Source organism: Pelobates fuscus, chromosome 9, assembly GCF_036172605.1.
Source record: "Pelobates fuscus isolate aPelFus1 chromosome 9, aPelFus1.pri, whole genome shotgun sequence".
Lineage (NCBI taxonomy): Eukaryota > Metazoa > Chordata > Amphibia > Anura > Pelobatidae > Pelobates > Pelobates fuscus.
The window spans coordinates 33,361,699-33,388,932 of NC_086325.1; the positions used below are offsets into that span (position 1 = coordinate 33,361,699).

The window sequence follows — 27,234 nt, forward strand, 5'->3', positions numbered from 1 at the left end:
AAAAATTGTCAGAAATTCAGATATAATTTTAAATTCAAGGCCAAAGTAGCTGAGATGTAAGCGTAGCTGACTCTGAGATTTTTTTCTTGTATATTGGTCTTAAATGTCAAATTGACTTTCACTTTGAACCTCCAACAATTCTAGCTTTGGTGAAAATCCATGTGTATATTTTCTAGTATAAACATATTTAAATAAATAAATGTAAAAGGGAATAAAAAATTACAAGAACATACAAGAAACAGCAGTAAATGGTTGGGGTACAAGAGAGATGGCTCTCTAATTGACATGTTTTGATCTGGATTTATATTAAGATTTCACGAGGGCTTGTGAAGATTGGATGGACTTACAATAGCTGTACGTCTAACTTTCCAAACCATTTCTTCTCAACTTCTCATTTTCTTATGTGATATCTCACCCATGCACTATAGAACGAATAAAGACTTGCCTCCATCCATGGTCCACAGTTCCATTTTTTTTTTTTTTTATGATCTATTGAAAAACAAAGATGAAATTGACAAAATCTACACTGTAGGTGTGCGCGAAGACTGACTTGGGAGCCATTGTATTAAATTATTTCATGAAGTGTGTAAAAAAGATCTCAGTTCTAACGCTTAGGACTGGAAAATAAATATATTTAATATCCACTGTAGCTTATTATCTTGAAGTCATTAATATGCATCGCTGGTAGGTTCATTTCGAAAACTTACACAAACCTCAATTATTTTCCAAGGGTAACTATGGATTTAATTTGATAGATAAAATTGTCTCTTAGGTACTTAGCACACTGGGCACGATCACGATTCTCTTATGAATTAAACTTGGTCTGCAAATATCTGCAGTGCAATTCTCTTCGTAATAGTTACTCTGCAGAGGAGGATCGTTTGTGAAAAGTAGGCATTATGTAAATTTTAAATGCTATTTTTAAATGTCTTCAACACAATTTCAACATTTGATGACTTGCCATCCTCACATTTAATAGGATGTGTCAGAAAATGAAAAAGAATAGAAATTATGTTTAGTCTAATTTATTTTAGAGCATACATATACAGTACAGCTATATACAGTCATAAAATTTCCCATGCATTACAATGCTCTTGTGTATGATAATCAGTAATAGCGACAAAAATATACTGTATATTGATGACATTTTTTTTCTTTATCTAGTAAGTGCTCCTCTATGTGTATTTAGATTGCAATAACAAGTCATATTGAAGTTAAAATAGAGATGCAAGAGGCAGTAAAATACCTGGCTTTTTATATTGTATGTGATAGCTTTGCTAGAGACAGTTTTGGATTGTAGATTTATGTCAATATTGTAAACAAGGACGTCACTTGCAATAGGTCATCTTGTTACTGGTCCTGGAAACTTGCAAGATTTACCTTTATAGAACTTGCATTATGTATATACACTACAGGGACAATGTAGGCACTGTAAATGCTTCATTTTATGGGGCCCCTGGCGCCATCTTTCCTTTTAGTGTTAAACCATTTGTAGTGTTTTAATGCTATACAGGAGTGCCCAACAGCACATCCCCTATCTGCTGATCAGGCTTATGAGGAAGCATTAGCAAGAGCAGCAATGGACAGCTGTGATTGGTTGAGAGTGTCACCTGACTGCTCTTAGCCAGGCGCATTGCAAGTATAAATTAGGATGGCTAAAATGAAGTGTGTAATCTCTGCCGTAGCCACACCTTCAGTAGGGGCCGGCCTCTGGGCTGTCAGGAGTCCTTTTTTTAGTGTTAAATTGTTTAAAAACAGTTTAACACTGAATGCAGAGACAGTACCAGGGGACTCTAGGTACCATAATCAATTCAATGAGATGAAATGGTGATAGTGCCTACAATGTCCCTTTAAGAAAATAAAATATTGATATTGGCCTAAAATCTCATATTTTATATAGTTTGATTTTTCTACAAATTTTTCCAAACGCAGAGCTATAATTTAGTTTTTTGCTGCATAAAAAGTGCATATGTCCCAAATCTACAGACAGACACAAAAGCTGTGTCCCAGCCAACTGCCCTCATTTTAACTTCATTAAATGCTTGCTATAATAAAATAACCCATTATCAAATTAACCTTAATGAAGAATGGAGATAATGAACCATTAATTAGCATGCCAATTTAAATAGAAACTAGCATAAAAATGAAGTAATTTATGATTTATTGCTTTCTTCAGCTCAATTCTTAAAACCATTAGTCACTTCTTGTCTTGGTTACATGGTCTTAAAACACAGTAATTATTCTGCTAAGTTTAATGCATGAGGGGAATGAAAAGGATGACATTTTTAAGGAGGAATCACATCTGCAAAATGGTTTTATCTAATGTACATAGCATCCCTGCTGTCAGGGCTTCACAAAAAGAAAAAAGTTTTTTTTATGTGATGTCATGATTTGTGGAGGTATATTGAGTTGCCTTAGATTTCAGAGTCAAATTCTCAATATATAACAAAGCTACAAGAGTGAGAGATTATATGTGGAGAAAGAACCTAGTAAAACCATTCCTCCATTGGTTACAGGAGAATAAAAGTAGATTTGAACATGATTTGTGACATTTACCTAAGTTTCTGACTCTTTTATTTCCATGATGCAAAACAAAGTGCCCCTTTCTAGACCAGGTGATTCCTTTTTAGTCTAATAGTCCAGTTGTGGCTCACCTGTACCCACTGCTTCAGTTTTATGTTCTTGGCTGACAGGAGTGGAATCATGTGTGATCTTCTGCTGTAGTCCATCCATTTCAACACCCAATGTGTTGTTTGTTTAGTGACATTTCAGTTATGGACTCCTTATTGTCTGAACCAGTTTGTCCATTCACTATAGACCACTATGTGTTTAACCCCTTAAGGACCAAACTTCTGGAATAAAAGGGAATCATGACATGTCACACATGTCATGTGTCCTTCATGGGTTAAACCTCAGGAGATAAGCAGTTTCTGAGATACTCAAATCACCTGTTTAGCACCAATACACCAATATACATTCAATGGTCAAAATCAATTAGATCACATACACACATACATACAATTATAGATATATAAATACATTCAATAACGCACAGATTTAAGATGCATTTTTTTAACTCAACTAGATTTGAAAAAGAAAATCAAGAGTTCTATTAAATCTGTAAACATTTCAATAGGTATGTATTTAGTAACCATATGTGTGATTAGAGATGATTCACATTTTACTTAAGCCAATATATTGGAATAACCATATTAAAATACTTTATATCAATTGTTTGACTTAATTTAAAGACTTTAAGTATTTGAATAAAATGGGCTCTAGGAAAAGAATTTAATTAAAATATCAGAATTTGCATAAAGTATAAAGGATTAAAGATTTGAATTAGGTTGGCTATAAATGTTAATTTCTAACAACGTTTGTAGATTAACTCTATCTCTGTCAATTTACCTGTTTTGAATACTGTATCTGTGTGTTCCCCTTATTTGTCCCAGGTAGATCTCCGTAGTGTACTAGTTGGGGGCCCTTTTCTCATTGTAAGGAGTTCTACATTACCTAGGTCAGATGGATATTTCTCTCCCAGTGATGCTATACACAGGGAGAAAATTCAAGACTATTTAGTTAAGTAAAGTAAAATGGGTCGCAAGAGTATACTGAGAACTCTGTAATGGCACAAGATGAGCTAAAACCAGCTTGAGTTCTGAGCGGTAATCCAGACGTGGACCCCTTGCTCACGGTGCCTAGAGAGATATCAGCTATGCCTCACTGATGATGCCTAAAAAAGTTGAAACGATCATCTGAGGTTGCTGTATCTCTCGTGCAGAGAGAACTTGCTGGCATTTCGGGTCTGGACTGCCTGTATGGGTGGGACCAGTCTGATATGCTTCAGAGATGTTCTCTCTGTAATGGCACAAGATGAGCTAAAATCAGCTTGAGTTCTGAGCGGGGACCCACCGAAGGGCAGGCTATTTCAGCTGCTGTCCGTCCTCAGTGCACTCTTGCGACTTGTTTTTTGCTCTCCACAATTTTAAAGGGTAATCCAGACGTGGACCCCTTGCTCACGGTGCCTAGAGAGATATCAGCTATGCCTCACTGATGATGCCTAACAAGGTTGAAATGATTGTCTGGGGTTGCTGTATCTCTCGTGCAGAGAGAACTTGCTGGCATTTCGGGTCTGGACTGCCTGAAAATCTTGAAGAAGTCCAGGGGACACAGCCCAAAATTGTCAATTTTTGCCATATGATCTTGCTTCTTACAGAACTTTTGTGCTTGGGTACATATAAAATAAAAGAGAGACAAGAGCTGATGGTGCAATATTTTTTAATAAATGAAAACACTCAACAAAAATGTGTGAATGCTCACTCACATGATATAGATCTTCAAAGAAGCTCCTGTCACTATGGCATATATTGGCATAATCCCCACTTATGGATGAGTGTCTTATGCATTACTACAGTGATTTTCAGTGACGGGTATGCAATAACAAAAGAATTAAAATAAATAGTGTGATATTGTAAGTTTAAAGTGAGTAAAATAAAAATTAGGATATACACTCACAAAAGAGTAGCTTACGTCTCAAGCTCAAGATATCAAACATAGGACGTACTCCAAGAATGTATATTTACCACAGTTTCTTCAGCAGCACAGATGTTAAATAGAAAAGAAAAAAACACAATATAGTTCTCACTTTCGTAGTTAAACTGCTCAATTATGATAATTAATGCACCACTGGTTCATTTCTCTCTGAGTACCCAGAAATAATGTGTTTGATTAATGCATGTAAAATAATTCCTGAAGAAATAGCATCTGATAATATGAAAAAAGATTTATTTTGAAAAACGTAATCCATCAACCTTGTGCCCAAAATAATGGTAGGGGCTAAGTCTTTATCAACTGACTTTCCAAAGTCACCGAGTGTTCTGTCAATATTATTAGTTCCCTGTTTTATCTGCACGATACACATGGAGAATTCTTCATGTTTTTTTTTTTTTATTCTTTCGGATCAACAACAACAGGGCTAAAAAGAATGTTGAAGTTGACGTACATTATAATCTAACATACCTTTTTTAACTTGAACTTGTGTATGTTGTCTTCTATAAAAACTAAGTGTAAACATTTGTTATCCCATTAAACTACAAATATAAGCAAATAAAAATAAACATTTTATTGATTGTAAGATTAAGAAGATGAAATGTTTGTGAATTACTGTTAAGTGGACTCACAGGAACAAAACAAAAATGTCACAATTGTTTCTTCTGCAATATATTTTCTATTTTCTTCAGTCTTTATTAGAATAAGGAAGGATTTTACTACAAGTTATTTCAAGACAAGAAAAATAAAACATTTTCTATTACTTGCAATAAAAAAATGATCAGCATACCAATTTTAATTTTAATTTCATATCCAATATTTGAATACACATACACAAGAAAACCAGATAAATATGTTTTTTATTGATATGTATGCAGTTTAGAACTCCTTTGAGTAAAATGATGCTCAGTAACACGTAGCCACCTCCTCTGGGCTGTAGGGTAAAAATAATTAGTGTACTGCATGATATGCTTATTGCATCTTATTTGAAATGAGATTGCCCTGAGGAGATCCATAAAGAGCAACAAGTGCTCCCACCTTAATAACCAATCTTTTTCTTTCTTCTTCAATATGGATTATTGCCACTGAATGTGGGATCAGCAATCAGTGCTTCACACAGTGACCTAAGGGATGGTACAATATTGCAGAATGAGACATACGATGATAGGCAAGGTGCTCACTTTTTGACATATTTTTGATTATGATCAAATGTTCCCTGAAGCGTATCTTTCAAGTGCAGTAAATAATTGACTGATCGGCCCAACAGATTTCAGGTTTGCAATTTTAAAAAGCTACGTTTAATTTAAAACATAATTATAACGTAGCCTTTAGCTATTACCTTTGCTAATTTTCTTTAAAAGAAGGTTAAAGTAAAGCACACTCTTTAGCTGTTTGAGTGTATTAACACACCGTAATATGATGCAGATGGTCAAAAGTATATGGACACCTGCATATCCAATACCTCATTCCAAAATTAAGGATTATGTATGTATTTGAAGTGGTCACTGATTGGTTTTATCATCTGCCCTTCTGGGAAGACTTTCAATGATGAGAATTCTGTTGTTAGAGGAATATGGTTTTATTTATCTATAAGACATCTCAAGTGGTTGCCCATTGATATTGTTAGATTAGGTCCGGCTCATATTCAGAAGTACAGTATTTCTCATAAGTTGTCATTGAGGTTTGAGGTTATATATCATTTAACTTGTATATAAACTATAATGATAGTGTGTAAACATTTTGCACTTGTATTATGTACTTGTATCTTTGATTATTGGATTGGAGTCAAATTAACTATGATGCATTGCCCAAATCAGTATTCCTTCTACATCAAACATTACAGTTGGCACTATGCAGTCAGATAGGTCATATTCTCCTGGCACCTGCCAAATATATATTCAATTATCATATGGACACATGATACAGTTTGCATATTCTACCTGGGACTCAAACAATGCAGAAATAAAACAGCAGGCTTGTGCATTAAATTTCTTTGAAGACTTCTCTAAGAACCCTTCTCCAACCCATGGAACAAGTAGAAAAATAGACAAGAAGAATGTATACTGTTTGAATAAAGTTTAAATTAGATTGAATATCACTTTGATAATATAAATGCTATGTCCTTCAGCATCTCTCTTTAACCTAGATTGAGCCTTCCAAATTGATGTATGGAGAAGAGTTATCTATAAACCCTCTCTTTAACACTAAAATATTGCAGTTGGGACACTAACCACTGAGGCAGCTCTTAATGCCATGAAGTTGGGCAGTTTGGTTTATCATTGCCTTGCTAACACTGGCCTTTTCAACTCCTTTGTTTATTTGTGTCACTTTATAGAAAATTTAATCATTTTCAAATTTGGTCCATAATTCTAAACAAAGTGTAACACAGTGAAAAATAAAATTACTAGAATTACACCAGCAGGCCTATGTTTATTTTATGAGGGATAGTTAATGGAAAAAAGTAATGTACTGTGCTTTGATGCTTTAGCTGAATTATAAGCTGAATACTCATTGACATTCAGAATACTTTATTATAATTCTAACCGAATGTGACATTTAATTGGGAACGGCCTTTTAAATGTTTACATCTGAGGACATCTGCCAGTAATGTAGCTAATATGGCGTTTTGCAAATGCTACAGTTTTGCAAATAAGATGAAAAAAAAAATCAAGTTTTTTTCTTGAATCCTACTGATGTAAATTTGAATTATTTAACATACTAAATATAACATATCCTGTGAGGGCATGCTAGCTGCACAGAGGTTTTGCAAAAAATTAACACAAACTGTATATCTATCATAGAATATCAAGGTCAGTTCGCATAGACGCAAGCTGTTTATGTATTAAATAGTGAATTTTAGTCAATTGAATAGCAAACAGGAAAATTTAGAAAGTGCTGATTTAGGAAGATTGTACTCCTTCAAATGTTTGACTAATTTAACTTCTCGTAATTAACCAATTTGTTTTTTAAATTAACTGCAATTCTCTGTTAGAGTAATTTATCCCTGGATGCTATCAATATTAACAAAACAAGGTTTTTCTTTGCAAAAAAAAAGGGTATTCCAAAACATTAACAAAATCCATTTAAAAGGCAGTAGACTCTCTTCACCTCTTCATCCTGCTTATCTCGGACTTGTTTCCATGCTTGTTTCAATTATATACAGACACGTTGGTAATTGGTAAAATTACTGTCTCTATTGTTCGGAATAACCAACAGGTTTTATGCTACAAAATTAATGCTTAACAACTGGTAAATATTGGCTGCCATAGCTGTCTGTTCCTCTTGTCCCCGTTCATTAAAGTGCCAATTACAAGAGAAATAAGTACATTTGTGAAATAATTTGGGGCCAACCACAGCTGTCCTGCTTCTCTCTGCTTTATGATCATTCTGGAGGAAGTGAGAGCTGCCATGGAGAAGCATTAGTTAATGCTTCTCGTGACAAGTATTCTACTAGGCAATTACCGCATATAATTCTTGCATTCATGGCAATGGACGGGCATGCACCAATTTCTTCTAAACAGGACAGAAACACTCCAAACGATAAAACTAAATATAGTTTTTTTAATATTTGGGTGTTCATCTAAGCACCAAACCAATTTATAAGCATGCCGTATGTAGTTTTCAATTAATACCTGTAAAATATGGATGGTTAGTTGTATGAAGGTGTTCTTTTTAAGAATAAGCATGGAAAGAAGCCCGTGTTCATTACAATTTATTTTCAATTATTTCCTTTGTACAGTGTTTTGAATTATATTGGTGCTTTATACATAATATTGTCACCTGTCAATCAGATCATTGTATATACTTACTTTAATACAATAACATGTGGACAAGTGATCTAAGTAGACTTGCAAATGGCGAGATTTGGTCATATGTTGGTTCAGATTGGCAGAATTTTGAAACTAGAAAATTGATTTGGGAACCGATTTGGATGAACCAATATTAAGTATATACTTTGCAGTAAACTGATAGTAGCATTTTTCCACCACCACTTTGAACCAACAAAGGGAAAAACAGGTGTAGCAGTAAAATAAATTAATAGATTAAAAAATATATATAGGTATACCTATATACATACCTATATACATATATAAATGCAGATTTATTTTCACTGTTCCGATTTTTTCTCTCTCTTGCTCACTTTTTATTTATATCTTGAATAAAATCAACATTTATTGACATTAGGTACATTCCAGCTCGGCGTTCGGGAATTCAACAAATCACCCAATTGGCTCAAATTTGCCCAAATTGCATTTTGAACCAAAACGAATCTGCAAGTGTAATTGGCAGAAAAAGCTTTTTTTCAAGTTACTTCAGTGGCAGCACAGCTGAAGCTGACTGTAAAATAAATTAGTTCTTGAGGTTAGATTCTTTGATGTAAAGCAGTTTAATGGTTGTGATTTAAATGTGAATCTATTAAAATAGAGTGATATTAACATATAAATTCACAATGTCCTAAAAATGCACATATTTTCAAAAGCAACTCTCATGACCTTATCATCCTGTTAACTAAATAAAAATTAAAGATCTGCTAAATATTACTGTGTATGGATGAAAGGATAAATCTGTATATAGTGTTAAATTAAGAAAAAAGAAAATAAATATATGATATATTGCTAAAACACTATAGGACACATTTAAACAGTTTATCAACACATTTGAATGGTAGAGTATTAGTTTGAGAATGGAATCATGATAGTTACTTAAAGCATTGAAAGTGGTAGTAAACCTAATGAATTCTTATACTTTTATTTATTTTTTTGGACTTAGTTATGTAGATATTTATGCACTCCCATAATGTCAAGTGTAGCATTGCACAGTGTGTAGCTCTTGACTTTGCATATGAGGAATGTGCAAATGTGAATATACACAGTGCAGGTGCCAAAAATACAATATAAATCTGTATATCAAGGCACTAATAGGGTGCTATTTCTCGTCTAATCTTGTGAGTGCATTTCATGAACATTAACTCACTATTTGATACTGATTTACACTATGTATATTTATGATTTATAATTTTAGATTTCTCAGCCGTATCCCAAATGTTTCTGTTTTTTTCTATATTTTGCTGTGTAAAGGTCATTCATTCTGGGTAATGATCTGGGAGGCTGTTCTATTTGAATATTAAGATAAGTACATTTTCACTTGTATACACTATTCACTAAGTGGTGATATAGGAATATATATATTTTTCTTATTTCTGATTTCTCAACACATATTTTGTATATTAAAGACAGATTATTGTGAGTATTGTTTTTGTGGAGCTCTGCTATACATTCAGTCACACCAACAACATAAAGGTCCTAAAAAAGAGGGACATTAAGATAGAAAAAAGGGACAGAGGGGTTTGGACCAAAAATGGGGACAGTTCATCCTAAATAGGGACAGTTAGGATGTTTGGAAGCAGACAGTTGTAAGTATGTATGTATGTATGTGTCTGTGTGTCTGTCTGTCTGTCTGTCTACCTACCTTTCCATTCAACCGATATCTTTATATATGCCCCGTGTTCCAACTTTGCATGCCTGCAAAGTTACTTATTTATTTTACAAATTTCTAGTGAGTGTTTTTTTTCTGGATATCTGGGTAGTTGTGCCTACAATTTAATCCACCTCAGAACAAAGCCATGAAATAAGGAAAATTTGTTGTTTTACCAAAAAACTAATTAGTTAACAGTCAAGGAGTCAATATAAATTTATAACAAAAGTGTATTTTTTTTGTAATACTGTACTAGTCGACTGTAATCTATACTACAAAGTATTTAATTTGACAAACACTAACTCTGTTTATATTAGTTTTCGTTGAAAAAAAACTTCTCAAGGCAGGTTATTGAACTTTGAAAGAATGTTAAATATTACTACATATTTGGGTGCATTATAGATGTTGTTATAGCAGATATGAACAAACTGGCCTATTTAGTATGCCCAGTCTCCCAGACTCATACATAAATACAATTCTTCTTTTAAATGAATAAATGCTGGTTCCATATGAAAGTTACTTGAATGTTAAAGCCGCACTATCACATATGTGTTCTTTGTTCTTTTTGTGGAAGGTAGAACAAATAGAAATATATACTTATATTAAGCTGTACATTATTGGTGTCTCCATCTTCTCAACACCATATTTTTGTTTTTTACTACTGTTGACTTTATCTGTTTTATAACTAATGTACAACATGGTGTCTATCCCACCAGACCACAGGATATTCCATAGTTAATCTTGCAAATAATCACTAAAGTTCATGAGATGATGCCTGTTGCCATGCGCCATCACAACCAATCACGTAAATGGTGACATAAACGTTGCCTTTTGCCAAACATTGCCAAAGGAGGTAGTAGTCCTTCTTTGTCAAATGTATATCCGTTGATTGTGTTGGGATTTCAACGACATTCTATTAAGTCAAAACAACTTTTCAATAAAGATTCTTTTTTGTGTGAAATGTTCAATAGTGAAAAAGTTGCATTAAAGTTCTTTTGTCCGCCCTCAATGTGTATTATCTGTTGACTCAGGTAGAGATGTATACGAAATAAATTATTTATATCTCTAAGCAACTTTAGTTTGAAATTAGAAACATCTTCAAGACAGAATACAAAGAATAATTTTATTGCATTAAGTAGAAAGTGGATTTTTTTTTATCTAGAACCTTATGCTAAGAAGGGCTACACATATATTTCATATAGCAGTAAGATAAACTGAGGTTATTTTGCAGAATGTGGAAGAGGCTATGATTAAATTCATTAAAGCTAATTAAACTGTTATTTAAAGTTCAGCTGACATAGACATCTTTGCTGTTTACTGACCTGCTTAAAGCTTGTGCCTTTTAAATAGTAGAACAATAATTTCATAGTTTATCATTATATTCTAAATGGATGGTTTTTAATAGGGCTATTTCAGTTAGTCAACTTTTCTCTGGTTTGTTTTTTCAGGATTCCAGCGACGAGCAGCTCCCCTAATAGAATGAACCCCGCTGGTTCTGATGAATATTTCCAATCTATAAACCATGCAGAGCAGACCTTCCGCAAGATGGAAAACTATCTCCAACAGAAGCAATTGTGTGATGTGCTACTGATTGCCGGACACCATAAAATTCCAGCACACAGGTAATATGCCAGACGAAACCATGATAAGAATTCTTAGACAATATCATTCTGTACATGTTTTAGTCAGCACTAAACATTGGACAGTGCATGTGGCTGAATAGCTACACTAAGCACAGCTATATATGGATCCCAGTAGATCAGCTATGCCTCTACTTAAAGAGACACTTTAACAACGGGATTTACTAAAGAGAGAATTTTAAGTAAATTCAAAGGGAATTTCAAATGTGAGGTCAAACTAGCTATGCTTCCAGGTTGTCTATGTTGACCTCAAGTATGAAATTACAATGTAATAGAGCAGCAGGAAATGTTAGCAGAATGCTTGGTTGTATAGGGAGAGGTATTAGCAGTAGAAAGAGGGAAGTGCTCATGCCATTGTACAGAACACTGGTGAGACCTCACTTGGAGTATTGTACGCAGTTCTGGAGACCGTATCTCCAAAAGGATATTGATACTTTGGAGAGAGTTCAGAGAAGGGCTACTAAACTGGTTCATGGATTGCAGAATAAAACTTACCAGGAAAGGTTAAAGGATCTTAACATGTATAGCTTGGTGGAAAGACGAGACAGGGGGGATATGATAGAAACATTTAAATACATAAAGGGAATCAACACAGTAAAGGAGGATACTATATTTAAAAGAAGAATAACTACCACAGCAAGAGGACATAGTCTTAAATTAGAGGGGCAAAGGTTTAAAAATAATATCAGAAAGTATTACTTTACTGAGAGGGTAGTGGGTGCATGGGGCAGCCTTCCAGCTAAAGTGGTAGAGGTTACACAGTAAAGGAGTTTAAGCATGCGTGGGATAGGCATAAGGCTATCCTAAATATAAGATAAGGCCAGGGACTAATGAAAGTATTTAGAAAATTAGGCAGACTAGATGGGCCAAATGGTTCTTATCTGCCATCACATTCTATGTTTCTATGAATTTACTTTGAATTCTCAGTTTAGTAATTAACCTTCTGAATGCAGTGTTCAATAAATGACATGCTCTAAGTAATCTGTCCTAAACCCACCACTAGTTTTAATTTCAACATTGCTGTTAGTGAACTCTCATTGACTGTTAATATACCCACAAAAGAGGCCAGGTAGGTAATGTTTAAATACAGTAAAGGTTTAATCTCCAAATGGTTAATTTATAAGGCAGAACAATACTTGAAAAAAAAGTTTATTCTCCTCCTGAGTGTTGTTTTTTTGTTTGTGAAGAAAACCAAAAATAATAATCAAGGGCCGTTTATGATGATCCGGTGGATTTACTATTATGTGAGCTCTGTTTATTTAAATGTCATATACTCACCAAACATCTATAAACTATGTTTTATTAGAGGTGTAATGTCAGAATAATGCATTGATATGCACTTCTGTGAATAAAGGAACTACAGCGAGTGGACATATTCCCAACTTTATATGGCAAACTTGTTAAAAATTGATATATGCTGCAGGGTATAATTATTCAATAATTAGGAATCATTCTTTCCTTCAAAGTTATGCATATCTCCTATGTTTCAGTTAATTCATTTTAATTGCGTTATATATACATATACCATATAGCTCATTAAAAGTAGCACACCTCCCCAGGAGAAGTGGAATATGGAACCATTGGAGCCAACTTTACAGGATAAACCAGATTACACATTTTTTTGCAGAATAAAGAATACTTTAAAAACTGATATGTGGGGGGAGGCGGGGAATGCATGATTGGTAAGCTTGTTTAGGTCTTTTTCACATTTTTTTAAATTATGTTTTAACTTTCAGTTGCTTCAATAAAGCTAGTAAGATTGATTCCCTTAACAGAGTAACATGCCATCAGGAGACATTCATAAATACAGAGATGAAATGTCTAAATAATCCTCAAACACATAAACAAGAATAAAAGTTGGCGACATAATCAGAGATAGTATGCAGGCAGGAGACAGAGGAAGGGAACTGAAAATCTGAGAGACTTCAAACACATACAAAATGTTAAGATCTGCAGTATAAAAGGTTGGACTCTATCTCCCAATTCAATTGAATGATTAGCTTAATGTCTGCAGTACAACTATGGAAATGTCAGCCAATTATAAGGAGTAAGCTATGAAAAGTAACTGAATTCTAAAGGTTTTCCAAGAATGGCATGGTTAAACCAATGATTCTAAACAAATTAATGTTTGATTATTGGATCTCATGCTTCCGATCCATATATCAGGACTTCAAGGCCACATGATTTGGCCTTTTGTTTCTGTCATTATAGATCTGTTGGGTTCCTATTGTGGGTTTGACTTGTCAACGATGTCTTTATAGAGCTTTACTCCAAGATATCTCGTAAATGGAATGTTAACTTGGCTCTTTATTAGATCAGATTAAATATATATTTTATAGCATAGCATATAGGCTTTGATAGGCACAAATATAACTTAAAATTATCAACAATCAAATTCTCTTTTGCACACTGCTAGATAATGCATGTCTTCCTGTTGCTGCAACCCAGAGTGTGTAGTGTTTTTTTTTTTTGGTCACATTTATAAACTGCCTTCAGCTGTAGATGCCCAAATAATTGAAAACGTGAGTTTTTGAAAAAAATAAATATTGTAGGGCTCTGCAAAGTCTGTAAGCAGTTAACACATGCTGGATTCATCAGTGGGCCATTTAGTCCCACAAAAGGGTGTTAGTGCTGATTTCGGACTACAAATGGGGCTACAGAAACAATGCAAATGAGTAACGAAACAAAATATACAGGTTGTTAGTCTGGGTATGATTGAACCCATAAAAAGCCGAGAACAATTACCGGTATATTACTGGAAAAATTATAAATATTGCTTTATCAAAATTTACTTGAAAAATGTATTATCTGAATATTTTTCATTATATTATAATGTCCAAAGACACATATGTACAAATATTATTTGTAAAGCATTTTGTTAGCATGTTAAACACAAGGAAGAGGAAACACCCACGTATGACCCACTGCTAGAAGTTTAAGCTTCAGGAAAACAATGTTTTGTGAAACAAAAGTTATGGAAAAATGACTGGGAGATTATAAACAAGTTCACAGTGTTGTCTACTGTTTATATTTCAAGGCTGGTTTTAAGTGCTGTTTCGGATTACTTTGCTGCAATGTTTACTAATGACGTGCGTGAAGCAAAAGAAGAGGAGATAAAAATGGAAGGAGTGGACCCAGATGCACTAAAAGCCCTTGTACATTATGCTTACACAGGTAACCATTTATCTGTTCTTTCTCTTATTATATTTGGATATAAACTATAATAACACTAAACTACATTGGGATATATTTACCAAGATTTGATAAACATTATAGAATACATAATTTTATGAAATATACAACATAAGCAAGCAGGAGTTAGGATAAACGAGGATTGACCAAATTAATTAGTCAACAACATTAGACGTTAATAAAGCATATAATAAGATTACAATATACCTGTTGTTTGAGGTATGTTGGCGCTTAATAAATAATCATAATGTCACGTATGCCTTGTTCCCCTATACAATGCATAGTAACTATTGCTTTGCATAGTGGGAATCCCAAAAAAATAAAATAATCAAAAATGTATGACAAATTGAATGGGGTCTTATGAAGCCAAAACCACTGAAGATAACCATGTCATACAAATAAAGTGTGTGGTTTTCATAAAATTGGGTCTTAGTATATAATAATAACTATAATATGCAATATATAATTATAATTAATAATAATGATAATACACTTTGTAAATAATTTAATTAAAAGAGTATGCTTTCATTAAATTTTCCAAGCTTGATGGAGGCTATTCATGGTGTGCTGTTTTTGATCATGTGGCCTGTTACAATACAAACAAGTCATCTGTACTGTTCCAGTATCGGATTGATCTTGAAACGATGAGAATAAATGAAATACATAATTGCATTTTTTTTCTTGTTTTTAAATTGCTGCTGCTCAGGGTTCCAAATCATGCCTCTCGCTAGACCCATTAACCTTTCCAATCTTGTCATATTAAAGAGGAACTACCATCTTATCGTTAGTGACAGATGGGTTTTGCTGTTTACCAATAAATGTTATTGAAGCACTTACTGGAATAAGGTGAGTAGTAGATGTAGGTAGCAGCACATTCAGGTTCATCTTCTAACAATGCACTACAGACGCACACATACTTAGCATCTTCTTCGTAGGATGATGTGCATACATATGCACACTTGTGTGACTCATGGAATCGTGCCGCTTAATGCAATGCAGTGTCAGAACAGTTTTGAGGTTAATGCCCTCCCCCCCATAATAAACATCAAAGTTTATAGTCTACTTCCGAGTGACAGCTTCTCTTCAAAATAAAAGAACGGCAGTGATTATTTAGAATATTAGTGCTTCAGTCATCACTTTTATTTGGATGCTAATTTTGGAACAATCATAATTTTGTTGCCCCATAATCATTCTGTGCTTGTCCTGATGGGTATGTCCATGGTACACTGTGCATTTAGCAACATGTCATCTTCCCTCTGGAGCAAAGTTTTTCTTATCAAGTTTGCTATGTATCATTTAATACACATTCCTGCCCATTTATAGATCCCTTCAACAAATTAATTTATGAAAATACCATGTTAAGCCTATGCATTGATGTGTCTATGATAATGACGTCTACATAAACACACACTGACTTTCATGAATGCTAATGTTTAGACGATTCTCAAAGTGCAAGTACTGAAACACACAGGACTTGTACTGCTGTTATCCAAAACAAAATGTATGCACAAAGAATAAAATTATAGGGCAAATCTGCATGATAACCAAACAGTGAATCTCTTAAGGGATAGAATAAAATGTTACTCATACTTAAGTCTCCTTTAATTTGACTATAGCTGCCTATTTTCCATGACATCTCATACATGTAGACACATACATAAATATTCACTAGACTTAAATTTGTCAGGAATTGACTTACCAATTGCAAGTTTAGGGCCCAAAAAAGCAAATTTGAAACATTCTTCAATTGGGCAATTTAACTAACTCCGCTATCTTTGGTTTAAAAACTACAATTCTCTGGTTAATATCCAACAATTCCTAGTTCAGAAAATAACCATGTGTACATTCTGAAGACCTTCTTTTATGTGTGTTTCATAAGAAGTTTTGTTTGTACCACTTCTGTCTGTCGTATGGTATAAGATCTTTTGGTTTAGTCAACTTAAATCACTGAATAAATAAAAAAAATTCTAAATCCAGTACAGGCATCAGTCAGTAATATTTGCAATGTAGAAGGATTACAGAGAACTTCAACTGTTGGATTTAAATCAAGATCAACTTATCCAATTGTCAACATCAATGACTCAAGTCAAAGCCCTAGTACATTCTCTCTAAAACAAAGCTTTTGTTGAATCCTATCTGCAGAATAAAAGAATACACCTGCCTATTAATCTTTACAAAAAGATTAAACAAATGCCCGGAGGAAGCCAAGTTGAATCTAAAACAAAGAATAAGATGAATAATGTTAAAAGAGAAAAGAGAAAAGAAGGGGGGGAATTTGTCATTTTATGCTAATGGCATTTTTTTAAAAATAAAATACAAAGAGATAAAACTGTTGCTGTTTCAACAAAAATGTTCTCATGCAGATTAACAAATCCTATATGAATTAAATCTCAGGGTTTTACAGGATAGACATTAAAAGATTCACTTCAAGCTCAATCAATAATCATGAATTCATTAATACCTCTTTAAACATTAGAAAGCTGACTTGTTGCATGTTTTAACTTTTATCTTAATTCTTTTTGGAGTACGAACTCTTCCAGAATGTAGACAAATGGTTTAGGATTGTGAACTGTGGTATTGGGTATACTGCACTCATATTAACCCCATCAAGTCAGCCAATATATTTATTTCCATATTTATTCAAAGCCGTACGAGGTTCTATGGTGATTAGTGTGACTATATGCTTAGTTGTTTCGGGGCACTTTTAAAAATGCAAGTTTTAGTGCTGAAAAAGACAAAAATGACTACAAAGACTATTTTTACTGATGAAAACCAGAACTTGTAAGTTTTCAAACGTATTAACAATTGTACGTAGGTTTGGATGATATTTTGGATAAAATGATGTCATTCATCATTGTTACCCTTATTTAAGTCGAGGGAGTATTAAAAATAATTAAGTGTGGAGAGTCCAAAACTTTAATTGTACAACAAAGAGGAATTATGCTAATTCAGCCAATTTAATTATTTTGCCTATAATAATCAATTTGACACCTCAATTTACTCGTGCATTCAAATTATAGCCTTTTAAAAATGTTGGTGAGATACATCACTATTAAAATTAATGTTGACTGTAACAGATTAAGTATTTCCAGGAACGGCAGAATTCAGGAAAAAAAAATGTAGGAATCGTGCCTTATGTGGCAATTTGACTGTTCCTTGTAAATCTGGCTTTCTGGAGTTGATGTGAGGTGTAAATCAGTGCCCTTTGGACTATGACATATTGTCAATGACTTGGGAAGAACCGCAAACTTGTATTCTATAAATTACAGACACATTCATAGATTTTAGCGGAAACATATGATTATATGGTATTGGTGAGACATTGTACTAATGCAGCTAATGTTGTTACTCTTGTCAATGGAGATCTTGACTTGAGAAAGGTTTTGGCAGACAACCATGGTTTGTATGAATAGCCAATGCACTAATACAGGAAGCTTGTATAACTGAGCAGGAGGCACGTCTGTCATGGTGCCAACCTCCTTTTGAAGTAGCTGGCATCAAGACTGATGTGACATTCTACTTGCTGCCACACACCCAACTGAATGGGTTGCTATGTTGGGGAAAGGGGCAGAAATGCAAAACTACAGAATTACTGTATTCTGATGTATTTAGTGACAACATGGAGCTGTTTATACATTGATTAAAAATGCAGCTTCTTAGTTAGATAGGGTTTCACTCTTTATAATCATATGCACATGCTGTGCTTGAATTTTCACTCAAGAACATAGCACCTATTATAATGCAGGCAAAAACTATACAATATGAAATATGTGACATTTGACAGATTTGATAGGTCAGCAGGGTTTAAATTAAATTATTATTATTATTATGATATTTATAGAGCGCCATCAAATTCCGCAGTACTTTACAATGGGTGGACGAACAGACATGTAGTTGTAACCAGACAAGTTGGACACACAGGAACAGAGGGGTTGAGGGCTCTGCTCAATGAGCTTACATGCTAGAGGGAGTGGGGTAAAATGACACAAAAGGTAAGGATAGTATTAGACTAGTGACAGTTGCAGAAGAGGAATCAGTTGGGAGCTATTAACAGTTTAATTGATACGCTTTTATGAAGAAGTGGATTTTTAATGATTTTTTTGAAGGAGTGGAGACTGGGTGAGCATATAATGGAGGAGGGAAGCGAGTTCCACAGGAACGGTGCAGCCCTCGAGAAATCTTGAAGGCGAGCATCAGAGGTGGGAGTACGGACAGAAGATAGATGTAAGTCTTCAGCAGATCGTAAGGGCCTATACGGGACATACTTGTGTATAAGGGAGGATAGATAGGTGGGAGCAGCATTTTGTAGAGATTTGAAAGCAAGAACCAGAATTTTAAATTGAGCTCTATATTTTATAGGAAGCCAATGTAGGGACTGACAGAAGGGTGAGGCATGGGAGGTGCGGGCGGACAGGAAGATGAGCCTCGCCACCGCATTCATTATGGACTGTAACGGTGCAAGTTGGGAGCACGTAAGACCACTGAAAAGCGGATTACAGTAGTCAAGGCGAGAAAGGACAGTGGAATGGACCAACACCTTAGTCGCATCTGGCGTTAAGTCGGGGCGGATGCGCGCAATGTTTTTGAGATGGAAATGACAGGATTTGGTGATAGATTGAACATGAGGCTTGAAGGAGAGGTCGGAGTCAAAGAGAACACCTAGGCAGCGAGCCTGCATAGTGGAGCTGATGGTAGCACCATTGACTTGGAGACAGACAGACACAGGAGTAACAACACTTGAGGGAGGAAAGACCAGAATTTCAGTTTTGGTCAAGTTTAGTTTAAGGAAATGGGCAGCCATCCAGTTAGAAACAGCAGAGAGGCAGTCAGAGACACTAGTCAAGAGGGACGGGGAGAGATCAGGAAAGGACAGGTAGATTTGTGTGTCATCTGCATAGAAATGATATTGGAAGCCAAAGGAGCTAATGAGTTTACCAAGGGAGGCAGTATAGATGGAGAACAGTAGGGGACAGTAATAGTGGTAAAAAATACTACCTGATCATATGGTTTACTGAATTCCTGGCTGACAATAATATATGACCTTCGACATGTGTCAGATAGTGACATATACAAAATAAGCACTTGGGATATGCAGTAAATTGCAAAGAATTGACAAGAATCATTGAATTTCTAAGCCATAACAATCAATTTCTCCAAACTTCCTTTTTTTCAGCTTTGGCATTTTGTTCTAACTCTCTTGATTCTTCTGAATTCCCAGTTTGTTGAATAAATGATATTGTCTTCCATAAAGTACTAAGTATATTGTGATAATCCTGTGCTTTATTAACAAATCAATGTCTTTCAGATCATCATTTATTAGATGATGACAGAATGAAGTAATGTATCGTTCTTACAAATCTTAGACCACAATGCCTTAAATGTTAGCATGTCTTCTTAGATTCGAGAGTAATTGCTTTATTTTAGAAAATTCACATGCAAATACAGTAGCACCCCTCAGTGGTGAAGGTATTCAATGGTTGTCTTTCTGCAATTGTATCTGCATTCTAAACTCCACAAACCTCCCTAGATATGTGCAAAAATGTGTTTCATCCATAAACAATTCACTCCAAATCCTTTTAATCCCCACCTGAGTGAATCAATCTATCTAGGAAATAAATGGGCGGATTGATTGGCTTCGGTATTGATTAAATGGCTTTTGATTTATACAAATCAATTCACTTATGGACACAATTTTGAACATGCCAAAACCTCAGAGGGCCTATTACTTGTATTTAGTATGTAAAACGCATATATGTGCACAAGCGGATGGTGCCAGGTTGATCCCCCTTGTTTGCACTCCCTAATTTATTGCTGATTTGTCCCCCTGTAACATGTTTGGAACCCCCCTTACACTTTCTGATAAATATTGTTGCATATTATCTTGATGATAAAGAGCATAACAATATAATTCTAGGTATCCCTAGAACAAAATGCAGTATGATAATTTTGTTTAATAGATAAAAATAAATATTTGTTATGACTGAAAAATCAATAAATAATAAATTTTCACATTTTATAAAAAAAAATAATAATAAAAAAAATCACTGAATGCACTTCCTAATGAAATGTACTGAATATACAGTTCCTGTGTTGAAGGAGCAGGGTATCTTTGTTCTGATGGGATATATTATCTTTTTTATAAATCATCACATGGCTCCACTCTGGAAACTTGGTTGAGGGTTCTGGGAAAATAACTGAGAACAGGTATGTTTTATAGCAGACACAGATCTAAGACACAAGTCCTTTGTGAAAACAGGGAAAAAGAGTTCCTTTGGGACTCGGCACTAAGTGGCAGCTGTGTCCCATTCGACTTCTGTATTTAGTGTTCAGCTATGAATGCTTGAAAAAAAAAAAAAAAAAACGTACACTAAGACAACCTTACAACCAAGACACTGGAACAATTAACTTTGTAAGAAAACCATTGTTCATGGTAATGACATTGCCTTTTTTTTTTAAATGGCAACATAAACACCTCGTTTAGCAATATTTATGGGCATGCTAGAGTGCTTTCATTCAATCCATAATTTGATAAAGCCTAATTCAATGCTAGTGTGTAGCCTCAAGACACATAACCTTTTAACCTCACCGGCAGTAAAGTGTTTACCTCTTCGCATTTTATAGGTCTCTATAAAGGATAAATGGAAAAAGCTGCCCAAACCCAATAATCATACATACATCAAAGCGTTTCCTCAAAATAAATTGCTTTCATCTTTGATGCTTGATTCCCTTGGTGATTTTTATTTTTCTATTTTTATTTTATGTAACAACACTCTGTATATAGGTTTTTATTTTTATTTTCTAGAGTTCCAGCAGAGTGACTTAACACCTCCAAAAAGATCTTGCACATCTTTATATATTATATGTAGGAAGGAAATTATTATTTTTTTATAATGTTTATAACATGTTGGTTCCTTCTTTTATTATTTACAAAATTAGATTTTATCTGTCTGTCTACCAACCTATCTTTGTACAAAATGTGGATTTTAGAATAGTAAAATAATGAGTCCATGGGATGCCATTACTATGAAGAAATTTGCCTGCAAATGTTCACTCGTTGCCTTCTTTTGAGGACAATCATGTTAAATCTGGCTCTCTAAATCCAGTAATAGTTTTTAATATTTTTGTAAAATATTTACCAGGAAGGATACATTGAGATTTCTCTCATTTGGGTGTGGGTAGTTTGAGATGCTATGTATATATAATGAAAACTTGTGTTCTGCTTAGGGTCCCAACAGTAGTCCACTTATGTCTGCTCCATCGTAACTTTAATATTGAGTTGATATATATTTGGCCAGGCTTCCTTTCATTGCATTTTTTCCTACAACCATACTACCAACGATAATAGGTGAGATATAACATTTACACTTTTGAGTTTTTTTAATATAATGATAATTCTAATAATTCCTTTTTCCATCATCAAACATTTCTCTACATTTATGTGAATCATTATGAAGAATTGAGTTGTCAAAAATCACTCACAGTAGTGCAGGGATGCAACCCGTGCTCAATCACTAACATCTCCTAAGGTGGTCAACTCTGCTGATAGATTAACATGAACCAGTGGAGGAAGTTTGAGATAATGCTGGGTGCAATGTCTCAGGGTCCCTTCCAATCCCAGAAATCCAAATAAATACAATAATAGACTCAGAACTCCGGTTATGGGTCTGTTTCCTACTAATATACTTACAATTGGTTATGGCATATTGATGATGTCTAATCAGCTTTGGTGATGCTAACAGTAAATTATGCCAAATATCCCTATAGATAAATATAACCTGTAGACCATTAACTATGTTTTGAGGTTCCTTACTTTATTCAATATAACTACTTGATTATTTGAATCTGTTCACATTATCTTGTTGTAGCGTGTACTGTAGATACTATGAAAATGGATATTTTCAGAAAAGCTGAAGAGTCTTCATGGATTCAACTCCAAAGGTAGTTTTGCATTAAGGGAAACAAATTGAGTCTGCTACCATGCATGGAGCACCATGGAAAGGAATCTGCAGTCCCTTAGAAGTATTAAAAATCAAATTCCAAAGGCTTCACATAGTAGTGCGATTAGAAAGGAGTCATATACAGGATTAAAGGAACAGTATAGCATCAGGAACAAATGTGTATTCCAGGGCTATAGTGTTAAAAACACTATTTAGGTACACACCATTCTTTACCCCTTAAAGAGAGTAAAACCTTACCTTTATTCCAGCACTACGCGTGTAAACCGGCGCTTGCTCCACCTACGTTGTGCCCCCTTGGCTGAAATCATCAGAATTGATGATCTCAGCCAATTCAATGCTTTTCTTTTTTTTTTTATATTCTTTATGTTTCCATCTTGGCAGACACGGTGATAGATCATTAGCATATTGGCTCGTGCAAAAGCCAAGTAACATGTCATGCATTTGAACAGTATTATATAATAAGCAACCATAGACACTGCATGTTCATTGTAAGTAATATCTTCGTCATCGTCCACCAAGGAGTTTTTAATGAACTCTTAACAAACACTAACTTGTGTCCCATTCAATTTCTAACACGTTTTTTTCACTTATGCTATCTTGTGATTTGCCCTCTTCTCTATACCACCTTTTTAAGATTCATTCATGTTTGGTGTGTTGTTGTATTACTCTTTGGTGGATATAGTTGCGTTACCAGGTACATACATGGTACATTCAAGTATATGTATACAATTGTGTAATGTGACTCGTACAGTATTATTGGCATTGTCACAAGCCAAAATATACTGTTGTTGGCGACACAATTTGACACTTACACAGTAACCAGTTAAAGAAAAGAGAGGAGAGTAACGGATAGAGAGGGAAGGGGAGGGGGAGGGGGTCCTCAAGCAGAGATCGGAGTTTTGTCTGGATTACACTAGCTTACACTCGGGGCAGGCCAGGGATGGCAATGCCTCCTGTTCTAGTCTCAGTCTTCTCTATCAGTGGCCTTCCAGGGTTCCCAAACCTTTTCATATGTTTTTCAATGCTTTTCTATAAAAACAGAAGGAGGCTAATGTGCACTCGTAAAAAAATGCAGCGCCACACCAATCAGGTTCAATGCCACCTCAAAGAGTGGCATTGAACCAATACATCTCTATGGAGAATGTTCATCACATCCACGAAGAGCTTGGAGACGCTGAGCGTCAGTGCTGACCCAGGAAGCACCTCTAGTGGACATCTGAGTGGCTGTCACTGGAGGTGTCTCTAGGCTGTAATGTAAACACTACCGTTTTCTATAATAAGGCATTGTTTATTTGAAAATATAAGTAGGGACATTCTACAGACACCAAAACAGCTAAATTAAGCTGTAGTTGTTTTGGTGACTATATTGTTCCTTTAAGGCTTGACTCCAAAACTTTGTACATACGTTTATTCTCCTGATCATGAATACAACTTCCTTTTTTCACTACTCTGGGAAGTCTTTGGAATTTGATTTTGAAGTCTTAATGGATTAACATATCATTACCCTATAGAAACTCAGTAAATGTGGACTTATGGATTGCTATTACTTAGAGCATTCAAGCCATTGATTGAAATGAATAAAACAGATATAATTTGTTTAGCAAAACGTTTTAGACATGTAGTGCAATTTTAGCAATATGCCGATGATTCATTTCACGACCATATAGTGAAAAGTTATGTTAAATTGCACAAATTATATAAATGTATTTCCCTGATGCAAAAGGTAATCAAGAGAAGATTACGTAATGCAGTGAGTGACTAATAAGTTACAGAAATAAAAAATGATTGCTACGTAGTTTGTTGGGAAAAAACACACACACACAAAAAAAATGCATTACATCAATTATCAGTGGAATATTAGTCAGTTTACAGGAAACATTTAATGCGGCATTCGTGATTCAAGTGGAGCTTGATTGCTCTTTTTCAAATTACGCATTAAACAACCAGATGTGATAGAAGTCTATGTTCCGTTTGCGTACCGCTTATGCTTAATGAACTTCATTTAAAATTATCTTTAGTAGCACAAATAGATGAGACTTTTCTTGAAATTTAGTTTTACATACAAAATAATGTAACACCTGCATTTCATTAAAAGAGCAGCGGTAAACTATAACTGTGAAATGAACAATAATAAAATATACACTCCGTATAGACGAGAGCTTCCTGTTTAACAGCAATTTTCACATCTTTACTGTACATATTCAAATGTAATAAAAAATATTCCAAATGAATGTTGTAAAAAACATTTTTTGGACTTAAATTAAAATTGCAAATGTTTTTCAAATAAAAATGTAGTGTTTTGTAAAGAAAAAAACTTTTTAAAATCTTAAACATGGTGATGTAAAAAGTAAAAAAATAAATAAAAAAAATGTTCTCCTTTCTCTCTGTTTACTGTTGGAATCATGTAGGTGTTTTAGAACTGAAGGAAGACACGATCGAGAGTTTGCTGTCCGCGGCCTGTCTTCTCCAGCTCTCACAAGTGATCGAGGTCTGCTGTAATTTCCTGATGAAGCAGCTTCATCCATCCAACTGTCTAGGCATTCGATCGTTTGGAGATGCACAAGGCTGCATGGAACTCCTGAGAGTTGCACACAGCTATACAATGGTAAGATATTTCAGCAACAGAGAAGCATAACAAGAACTAATTTATATAAAAAAATAATTATGTATGAATTTTTTTAAAACATAATTCAAATGGTATCTAGCTTGAGCTATTGTAAAATATAGCGCAATAAAGGTTGTTTCAATACTTTGTTTATGACAGAGCTTGTGCATAAACAGCGAATTAATCATAGCAATCTTAATATATGACTTATTTATAGTGTATATATTTTATTTCTTGTATTTTTAGATATTATGGGAAGTCAGCATCAAGTCTAACATTCAGCAAGTGTAACTTCTGAAAATTACTACTAACATTGTGTGTCAATAATTACATTGGACACTGTAGGTACTATAAAAACAAAGGAGAATTTAGCACGTGTAAAATAGTGATACAGTGTAAAAAGCAGCTTAATCACCAGATCTGGGGACTCTCTAGTCCGGTAGAAAAGGAGACGAAACAGAAGGGTTGATGCAGCACCTAACTTGTCCTTGCAAATGTTTGTAGTGACAAAGAAAGGCTAATAGTGTATTACATAAAATACAATAAAATAAAACAAAAATATTGTCCACTAACACTTTTTGGGAGCTCAAACTTAACCCCTTAAGGACACATGACGGAAATATTCTGTCATGATTCCATTTTATTACAGAAGTTGTGTCCTGAAGGGGTTAAATGCTTGGGTGTAATCTCTGCCTATTATAGAGCCTAAATGTTGGCTCCACAAGTATAGCATGGAGTCATATGATCCTCACTTTAGGATATAGTTGATGATAGTATCTCTCCGTATGTGAACATAAAAGAGAAATAATACTACAATAGTATAGTGCACGGAGCTTAACACTGTCTCGCCATTCAGTGTTAAACTATTTTCAAGCAGTTTAAGACTAAATGCCTGTCGATGGCCACCCACAGCCAGATCCCTACTAGAGGCATGGCTAACACATATTACACACTTCCTTTTAGCCATACCAATTAATCAGCAACGGCTGCTGTGATAGGCTGAATGTGGTCAGCTGACAGCGTAGCCAATCACAGCTACCCATTGCTGCTCATAGCAATAATTTCTCATTAGACCAAGCAGAACATAAAGAAAGGACTCTTAGTTAGCATTAGAAATTAAAAACAGTTTAATGCTAAGTAGAAGGATGGTGTCACAATGTGATGAAACAGTTACAGTGCCTATTGTGTCCATTTAAAATTAAAGTGTACATGTTGTACCTTATACTTGTAACTTGGGGTAGGGAATAAAGGAATTGTATGACAGACATACTTTACTCAGATGCTGGCATGTTGGAAATGAAGTCTACTTGTTGGCTTCAAAAAGAAGGGTATGCCATTTTAAGATGTTGGCTGGATTTACCAGTGACCTAATGTGCTTTGTTTTATTGTTTTCTCTAAAACGAACTGTAAAAAAAAAAACTTTATGATAAAGGTTATGAAATAGGAAAATGAACAAGGTTTAGCTAGAAATATTTTCTCAGGAAACCCTGTGTAAAATAATATTTATGAAGCCCTGGCGTATTCATTCACATTTAATGGTTCAAATACACACGTGCAGCTCACAGATACAAGTCATAAAATGAAATAATTCTAGTACCCTGAGAAGTAACATTTGACATAATAAATAACCCAATATATATGCAGTTAGGATTTCTGCTTCCAGAGATGTGCTATAGCTATTTGTAACATACTGTGACCTAATTCTTATTTAACATTGCGGAATGTTAATGTATCGTTGAATTTGTAGAAAGTACAGGAGACACAGAAAGTAAAAACGGTGTGACCATTACAGTGCCACTCAACACATACATGTTTG

The 27,234-nt window shown here is 34.5% G+C and overlaps 1 protein-coding gene across 1 annotated transcript in view; it reads left to right on the forward strand.

The window, feature by feature from the left end:
- Window positions 1-27,234, forward strand: part of KLHL4 (kelch like family member 4) — a 133,806-nt gene that overhangs the window by 65,033 nt on the left and 41,539 nt on the right. The window contains exons 2-4 of the mRNA XM_063431864.1: window positions 11,472-11,645; window positions 14,701-14,837; window positions 25,222-25,418. Of these exons, the coding sequence (XP_063287934.1) occupies window positions 11,472-11,645; window positions 14,701-14,837; window positions 25,222-25,418 (508 nt within the window). The remainder of the gene's footprint in view (window positions 1-11,471; window positions 11,646-14,700; window positions 14,838-25,221; window positions 25,419-27,234) is intronic.